The 9,722-nt window shown below is 41.8% G+C and overlaps 1 protein-coding gene across 1 annotated transcript in view; it reads left to right on the top strand.

Moving 5' to 3' along the window:
- Window positions 1–9,202, top strand: part of adcy1a (adenylate cyclase 1a) — a 71,538-nt gene extending 62,336 nt beyond the window's left edge. The window contains exons 19-20 of the mRNA XM_077220967.1: window positions 4,519–4,643; window positions 6,292–9,202. Of these exons, the coding sequence (XP_077077082.1) occupies window positions 4,519–4,643; window positions 6,292–6,600 (434 nt within the window). The 3' untranslated portion in view covers window positions 6,601–9,202. The remainder of the gene's footprint in view (window positions 1–4,518; window positions 4,644–6,291) is intronic.
- The last annotated feature ends 520 nt before the right edge of the window (window positions 9,203–9,722 follow it).

Genomic DNA, 9,722 nt, shown 5'->3' with positions numbered 1-9,722 from the left:
CTCGCATATTTCAGCCTTTTAATCATTTTTATAAAAAGAATGAGTCAAAAAAGATAAATTACTGACGTTTACAATGCACATTAGCTTATCTTTCATTATTAATAGTAAAATTCGGTCCGATTTTCCCGTGGCGTCTGTGGTTGCTATGCAACCATGCACTGCGCTCTCCACAATGACAAAGAAGTTTTAGTAGCTAATGGATGTTTTCATCTCGCTGCGCCTGGAAAAAAATTAAATAACTTCCTACATTTGAAATAACGAACTTGAGCACGCATAATACACGATATGTGAACTTGGTGAGCTACCTCCAATCAGGCCACGAGCTACTGGTAGCTCGCGAGCGACGTGTTGGAGACCCCTGCTCTACATACACAATTCATTAAAAAAATGACAACATTCTTGTCATTAATTTACACAAGACGCACCTCTTGTTGGTAAGGATATTTTTTCACACGCAGACAGACAGCAGAAGTTTAACACAGGGAGCTGCTCGGAAAAGCATACCTGCTACAAATCATTTTTAATGAGAAGGGCAGAAAGATTTTTTAAGCAGCCTGACAAAGCGCATTTGCAAAATATAAAATTGCATTTATGAGAAGTAATTTTGCAATATACTAACAACAATGTAGTAAGATATTTTCTGCTGATTGTAACCAAGGCCACATGGTCAGTAAAAAAATTATAAGATAAAATTATACTATTTATTTGTATAAATATTACTGCTGAAAAAATAGTTCCCTGAGAAAGGGAACGAGACGATAGGTCGATGACGCTTTGGGAACGCCCCCAGCGTGAATGCGTCTGAAGCATCTATGTCAACTAGTCCAATAGAAAGAATGATCATCACGGGCGGGTGACGTCATGACCAGGAAGAGATAAAAGCGCTTCCGGTGCAACCGTCATTACCTTCGAAAATTGCTGAAGCAAGTTGATCACAGGGATGCAGGAAGTATGGCTTGGCGATGCATTGTCTCGTTCCCTTTCTCAGGGAACTATGGTTACAATCGTAACCTGAGACTTTCCCTTTCGAGGGAGCTCGCTATGCATTGACGACGCTTTGGGAACGAGAATACCCAAATCGCAAGACTTTCAAATGTCTGAGTGTCAGCCTGTTGTCATACTACACTAAGCACTAAGCACCTGAGACCCTGGGGCAGTGTCCAGGTCCAGGGTATAAAACCTGACGAATGTGAGCAGTGAGGTCTCAGACTCTTTTTAGGGATGAAATAGCTAGCAAAAAAAAACAGTCTTTAAGGTAACGAATTTGAATAAAGTCTCCTAGGAGCAGGAGCTCTGGAGCTTAAAATAGTCTCAACAACCTTGCTTGAGAGACCACTCTCTATGAGTTGGGCCCCATCAGAGGCCAAACCCACAGTTTCCAAATCTCTGGCCGGGGGAGAAATATTGTGCCCCCTGCCTGAGACAGAAGGTCTCTCCTGATCGGGATCTCCAAGGGAGGGCTGTCGAGGAGATGAATGAGGTCCGCAAACCAAATTCAGCTTGGCCAGCGTGGTGCTACTAGCAGTAGGCTTATTTCAGGCGGAATCTCTCCAGAACTCCTGGGAGCAGAGCAACAGGGGGAAATGTGTACAGACACTCTCGAGGCTGGCCTATGGTGTTATAGAGACAGCCAGTTCCGGAGCCTGAAACATACCGGCAGGAACTACCTGAACTGACTGTTTTTGAACCCCCCCTCAGAGGGTACGAGTCTGACGCAATGTCGAGTTGACACTGTGCCAGAAGCTCGCTGGAGACTGCTGTGCCCCCAAGCACCATGGAACGGGCACCGTATTCTGAGGTGTACACCGCTCCACCCCGGTTGGGGCTGCCCTCACTGGTCTGACGCCAGTGGTGTCAGGACCTTTTCTTTTGGGCTGAAGCCTTCTTAGCCTGAAGAACAGTCCTCAGATCCGGCTTCGACTTAGAACACTCTCTTTCTGCTGTGCACGATATGAGGAGCTGGATGGCTGGGACTGCTCATGCCCAGCAGCCCCAGGGGTTGGACACGAGAAATCTCTTAAATGCCTCTGACTATTTTTTAGCCTCCTGGAATCTATTGACGACAGCATTTATTGCGTCGCCGAAGAGACCAGAAGGATCGATCGGAGCATCAAGGAGAAAGGATCTGTCCTTCTCCTTGATTTCTGCAAGATTCAGTCAGAGGTGTCTCTCAGTGGCTACAAGGGCTGCCATAGACCGCCCAATTGCTCCGCAGTCTCCTTAGTAGCCCTGAGAGACAGATCTGTGGCCCGACAAAGTTCCCGAACCTCAGCAGGTCCCACTCCCTCACTCCTATCCAAATCCCCTAGTAAGTCAGTTTGAAAAGCCTGAAGGACTGCCATCGTGTGAAGGCAGGCTCCAGCTTGACCTGCTGCCGTATATATCTTGCTCACTAGGTTAGATGTTGTCTTTAATGGCTTAGTGGGCAAAGCCGAGGCCTTTAGAGACGATGGAGGACCGGGCGACAGATAACTCGCGAGCGTTTGTTCTGCCCGGGGCATCGACTCATACTCTTTATTCATCAACCATACTCTTTCAACCCCTTTATTCCAGAATAAAGATGAACTTGGGGGCTGAACAATCGTGAATGAGTATGGTTTATTCCACGATATGGACAGCTCACTGGGCAGATCGGGGGGAAAAAGGAAGGCTTCGTGGTGGAGGTGAAATACTAGATGTAAGGAAGCGCTCGTCTAATTTGCTTTTGGAACGAGTGCCCCTCTGCCCTCGGTTGGCCAATCAATATGTAATTTATCAACAGCTCGAATGATCACCTCCACCAGCTCCTCATATGCTGGGGAAAGAGGTGGCGAATCTCCTTCCTCATGTGTGTGCTTTCACTGCCACTGCTCAGCACATCTACCTCCTCGGAGCTAGAGCACTGAAGCATTGGGCACTCTGCCCAGGACGGAAGAAGCCGCAGGGCAGGCTTCCGACACCGGAGAGAGAGCGCTGGATCTCCCACATAAGGAAGGAGATAAGGCTCGTCTCCAACCCCTCTGAAAGATCCTTTAACGATCCCCAGGAATGCATTCTCTGTGCTGCCTCGGCAACAGCGGGTCCTGCACCCTGAGGAACACGAGCCTGGCCACTTTCCTCAAAAAGGAACAGGCGGGAGCGGATCATGCAAAGTGGAAGCTTCTCACAATGCTGGCAATCAGCCCCCTCGAAGGCTGATACCGCATGCTCCACTCCCAAACAAATTACACAAGGCTCATGTGTGTCCCCACCCGTTAAATAAAGCGGGCACGGAGAAGCACAGAGCTTGTAAACTTGTTTCACCATATTTCCAATATATACACTCACCTAAAGAATTATTAGGAACACCTGTTAAATTTTTCATTAATGCAATTATCTAATCAACCAATCAGATGGCAGTTGCTTCCATGCATTTAGGGGTGTGGTCCTGGTCAAGACAATCTCCTGAACTCCAAACTGAATGCAGAATGCCACTCATCTCCACTACAAATAGGAAAAAGAGGCTACAATTTGCAAGAGCTCACGAAAATTGGACAGTTGAAGACTGGAAAAATGTTGCCTGGTCTGATGAGTCTCGATTTCTGTTGAAACATTCAGATGGTAGAGTCAGAATTTGGCGTAAACAGAATGAGAACATGGATCCATCATGCCTTGGTACCAATGTGCAGGCTGGTGGTGGTGGCGTAATGTTGTGGGGATGTTTTCTTGGCACTTTTTAGGCCCCTTAGTGCCAATTGGGCATTGTTTAAATGCCACGGCCTACCTGAGCATTGTTTCTGACCATGTCCATCCCTTTATGGCCACCATGTTCCCATCCTCTGATGGCTACTTCCAGCAGGATAATGCACCATGTCACAAAGCTCGAATCATTTCAAATTGGTTTCTTGAACATGACAATGAGTTCACTGTACTAAAATGGCCCCCACAGTCACCAGATCTCAACCCAATAGAGCATCTTTGATCCTGGATGTGCATCCCACAAAGCTCCATCAACTACAAGATGCTATCCTATCAATATGGGCCAACATTTCTAAAGAATGCTTTCAGCACCTTGTTGAATCAATGCCACGTAGAATTAAGGCAGTTCTGAAGGCGAAAGGGGGTCAAACACAGGATTAGTATGGTGTTCCTAATAATCCTTTAGGTGAGTGTATATATATATATATATATATATATATATATATATATATATATATATATATATATATATATATATATATATATACAGACAACAGTAACTAGACAGAGACAGATTGACACAGATCACCTGCTGAGGCAACAGAAGCTAATGCCAGTTGCACCGGATGCACTTTTATCTTTTCCTGATCATGATGTCACCCACCCGTGACGATTATTCTTTCCATTGGACTTCTTGACATAGATGCTTCAGACGCATTCACGCTGGGGGCATTCCCAAAGCGTCGTCGACGCTTTGCGAGTTCCCTCGAAAGGGAACTGTATTTACTGTTTTACTGTATTTTTGACATTTCAATTTTTAAAGTTAAATCTGATTACTGATTGATTTGATTCATCGATCAGGAATTAATGTTGGTCCAGTGGTAGCTGGAGTGATCGGGGCTCGCAGGCCTCAATACGACATCTGGGGAAACACAGTCAATGTCGCCAGCAGAATGGACAGCACTGGAGTTCAGGGCAAAATACAGGTAACACACTGACTTACACCACATGCTCCAACTCCCAAACACATTACACAAAGCTCGTGTGTGTCCAACACCCTTACAAAAAACAAGTGTGCATCAAGTTAATTTTAAGTATACTTTGAAGTATACTTTATGTAGGAAGTACACTAATATTAAAGGGTTAGTTCACCCTAAAAAGTAACTAATGACAGAATTTTTAATTTTTGGGTGAACTAACGTACAATGTACTAGTAGTGTACTTGTAAATGTACTATTGCAGTACTACTTGGGACTATTTTGGCCCACTTATTAGTGTATAAAAGTATAATTTAAGTATACTTTAAGTGTAACAGTAGTAAACTTTGAGTACACAACTAGTTTACAACTGTGTTTTTCGTTTGTACTGCAACTACGACAAGTTAAGTAGTACTTGTATATTACTGAGTATACTCTCAGTAAACCACTAATTTAGTAGTTTTATACTGCAAGTACACTTATACATTTTCTTTAAGTGTATGATATCTATTATATATTGTTTTTGCACTTTAAGCATACTACTATGTTCTTATTTAGGTATTTTTTTTAAATACTTTAAATGTACCTTTAACTCTTCTTTAACTCTTTCCCCGCCAGTGTTTTGCTGCTAGTCAGCACCAACATTTTTGATCATTTAAAACTTTCGTGGCCTACAACATATTTTGTTGAGTCTCTGAACATGCAATTTATCACAAGAAAGAACAGAGCCTCTGCTTTTAAACAAACAAAGAAACAAACAACAACAAAAAAAACATTTATTCTAGCTTAATGCATTTGTTTTTTATCAACACTTGAATGTGTGTAAGTTTTTTTGTCAAAAACTTAGTCTGGAATGGATTCAGAACAATGATCAAAATACAGATGGAGTAGATAGAGTCCATCAACACCCATAATGCTTGCACAGTCCGATAGCTCGTCCTGGGTCAACATTTTATTTGGTCACTTTAGGCAGTTTTGATTTATGCTGTTTAATGTTTGATGATCGCGTTATTTTACATTTGCCTAAGCAATGCTTCTATCGCTTGTCTCTGCTTCTTCGCCTGTGTTTTGATCCAGAGATTCTGCACTCTTTCAGAAGATACGTAATAGCACCCTCTACTGTATAACAGAGAAAACATGGATTGCCGGAAAATTCCGTCAAGAAGCATTGTGTCATAAATTCCGTCAATGGTGGGGAAAGAGTTAAGTAGATCTGAAGTAAATTCATATGTACACTGCCAGTGGACTAAACAAAAATGTACATAATCAGGATTAGGAAAATATGTATTTTCTTAAATCAAATAAAGACTATGGGGGAAAAAGTATTTAATAGGCTAATCAATAAAAAGAGTAACTGCCTACAAGCCAAGTATACTTAGAATACTTAATTATACTTTTATATATCTCGATCAAAAGATTGAGTACAAGTATAGGCCAAATTTACTTTTCTGTCAGTATACAGTAGGTCAGGGATACTTTAGTGTAATTTTAAGTCTATTTCTGAGAAGTACATCAAAAGAAGACTAAAATTATACTTTCTTATTTTTATTTGAAAAGAAGTACACTAATAGTTCACTTGAATTAACGTCTTTTTTGTAAAGGTAAACTAGCATGCCACTCCAAACACATCTGACTTTATTTGCTTCTACATTCCCAGGTGACTGAGGATGTCTTCCGCCTACTCTCCAGTTGTTATCACTTCCTGTGTCGCGGCCAGGTCAGCGTGAAGGGCAAAGGTCAAATGCTCACCTACTTTCTGGAGGGCCGAACCCCGCAAGGCATGAACCCCACGCGATCCAAGAATCCAGTGCGTGGTTTGAGCCCCTGCATCCGGACCAAGCTGGGGTCCGCGCCCGCTGTCAGCAGTTACGGTGTGAAAAGTCTCACCGTAGGGCACATTAGCACCCCAAATAACAGCATTCTGTACCTGCCCTCCGTATCTGTCGATGTAGAGATGGAGGTGTGATCGCAAATAGACGGGTTCGACGGTGATCAATCGATGCATTAGTAAATCAGAGGCAGGGAGGGAAACCGAACACAAGTTAGGAAGTGGGATGAAGAACACGGAGCGACGAGAAACATTCAAAGGTGCCAAACTGAGAAAGGCCCTGCCCCTTCACGCAAGTACACAATAAGCATGTATGTCTTTACGTGTGCACGTATGCGTGTGTTTTATTGAGTCTTCCCCAGACCAACAGGATATCAGGGTCTCCTACACGGGAGCATGCGATCTACTGCAAAGGCAGCTTCACACCAGCCGTGGAGACACGGACCCAGCATGTGTGTGTGTGTGTGTGTGTGTGTGTGTGTGTGTGTGTGTGTGCTACTGAAAATGTCAAGAGATGCCACGGTGATGAATATTTTTAACATGTGAGTGGTGAGGACCAAAAGTTCCGATTCAAAACAGCGCTGTATTTTGTACGTAACTGAGTCAGGCGACGAAGGGAGAAACTTCAAACAGGTGTTGGTTTTTTTGAAAAAAGACAAAGGGAAAAAACGGTTCCTCATATTGAGATTTGCTTTTGAATAAATTGTTTACATTAAGAACACGTCACGGGTTTACAGACTTGATAGCAAAGTTATTCCCAGCTCTTCGATTTTCAGGCACATGTCTGCGGTTGAGAGAGAGAGAGAGAGAGAGAGAGAGAGAGAGAGAGAGAGAGAGAAGAGAGATACTAAACGGCAGAAATACTAAACAACCACAGTGAATCAGAGACTGCAATGATTTACTAGCAAATGCTAACGCTATGATGTCTTGTAATCATTTACAGAAAGTCGGTCGAGTCTGTGACGTGGGTAAATGTTTAACTTTGCGTGGGTTGAATCAGCACAGTTTTCCTGTATGTGATGGGTGTACGCACTTGGTGCTTGGACAAAAAATCTGTATGCATTTGCTGCTGCCCTTTGCCCTCTGGGATATCCTTTCCAGTAATAACATGAAAACAGATCCAACGTGAATTATAATAAGCGTCAAGGACACAAAATATCGTTACAATTGCTTCACTGCTTGAGAACCAGCACAATCAAAGCTGTGTCGTTGTACTATTCACAAAAAAAAAGAAAAGAAATTGGCTTACAGTATGAGATAAAATGGCTTAATATACAGTACATCTATTTCACATATATTTTGTCTGTGTTTTTTTCTAAGTGGCACTTAGCTTTCAGATTCTCCTATCAGCGGTAGCATCTCTCACTATGCTTGCGGAATGATCTTTAACACGCGGTTGAACATGCATGATAATTTAGTGCTGGATGTGTCATGTGCTCTGTAGGTCTTAGGTTAAACATCTGGATTTTAGTGCATCTACTGTATTTCAGAGCATGCAAACCTGCTCTCGGTTTCGAAAGCCTCATGAGTATCATTTCATACGAGTTAAGAAATATCTTTTTATTTACTTTGTCTGCAATTAGTATATCTTTGATAGATTTCTCATGATGCCTAGGGAATGGCTTCAAGCATGCCGTTCTGCATGTCCCTCTCAGCATGCCGTAATTCTGTCACGTCACTCTATTTGATAACTGATTTGTCTCTCTAATGCATGCCTACTGCAAAAACAAACCAAGGGTGAAAAGTGTCGAAGATATGTTGCGAAACATGCTTAAGGAGCACTGCATGAGCCCAGAATAATGGCCTTGATGAAACGAACCATCTTTTTTTTTTATCCTAATCTTTTTCTGACGGTGTATCCGCTTAACTGTTTCATGCGTGGTGCTGTGGGGAAAGCTTTCTGGGAGTTTTGTAGCATTGGCGCCTTTTCAAGCTCTTAAAGTGACTGCCTTTTTATCCAGGGTCTGTAAGAAAAAGTGTATTTCTTTGAATATGTGCCAACACACACGGTTACCAACATATCAAACTTGTTCCTTTATAGCACAACTTTGCGACATTGTGTGCATTCGGTTCCGTTTCGAACTTTACTCTCATATGGACTGATCGAACCATGTGGCATGGGGCTTAATACAGACCCGCAAAATGGGCTATTCCTTTATTTCTACGTTTCATTATACTTTTCGCCGCATTTAGCCTCATTAACCATATACAGAATTTTGCATATTTAATCATGTAAAGTAAGGAGCTGTCCATTCGAATTCCATAGTTGTAGATTTTTGGTTTTTATTTAATGAATATAAATGCCGAATGCCAAAATGCTTAATGTATCACTGAATATTTCAGATTCTATGATCCAACAAATGTAGCCAAACAGCTAAATGGTTCTATTTGATATGGCTTAATACGATCTATTTTGACTACAGTGGCCTAACTTACTGATGTTATGAACATTAATGACATATTAACTTTAATAATGCATAAAGTGTGCACAGTAAAACCATAGAGTAGATTTTCATGTCGATTAGATATTTTCATATTTGATACGGGTCAAAATTATTGTACGTATTAAATATATTGTAGACTAAAGGAAAAGAGTATTTTATTGATGATTTGTAATATTTGTGCTATTTTTGGGGTTGCAATGTATTTATTGAGATGGTTCTATGTGAATGTAAATTTCATATTGAGATCTTTTATACTTGTGTTTGTACTGTTCGGGAATAAAATAACAATGAGAGATGACGTTGGGCTTCTGTGTGTTGTTTGCGACGATCCGTGTTTTCATGGCCGTGGCCTTGAATAAGGAGACGTCAATCTATGGACTGATTGTGAGAGTGAACGACCTGCGGGTTATGACATTGCAACTTGAGAAAAACAACTGGGGCAAACAAGGGAGTCAATTCAGTCATTTGAAACAAGTTGATAATAATTTTCTTTATATTTAATTTCAAATTTTTTAAAATATATTTTAGAAAACCAGTTTTTTCTCTTTAAAAGTCCATGCCTTCCTGTCTGGTTGTTTGCATTAGATTATGTGCTTGTATATTTGTGTGAAATAAACATCGGTGATTCAGAACATTGAGGCTTTAGGAACTGCCGTAGATCCGGCCTATTGTCCCACTTCTCTTTTCTGCATATTTCCTCAGTTTTCCAACTGAAAGCGATTTCCCATTTACAGGATGTGCCCGTTCCGAAACATTTTGGGGAAAGGGGGAAAACAAAAGAGTCTTATCTAGTTGGCATGTGTAAGCAGCAAATAG

Source organism: Siphateles boraxobius, unplaced genomic scaffold, assembly GCF_051911475.1.
Source record: "Siphateles boraxobius isolate OS27281-9 unplaced genomic scaffold, OSU_SipBor_1 8, whole genome shotgun sequence".
In the NCBI taxonomy this organism is placed as follows: domain Eukaryota; kingdom Metazoa; phylum Chordata; class Actinopteri; order Cypriniformes; family Leuciscidae; genus Siphateles; species Siphateles boraxobius.
This window is presented reverse-complemented; position numbering and strand designations above follow the sequence as displayed.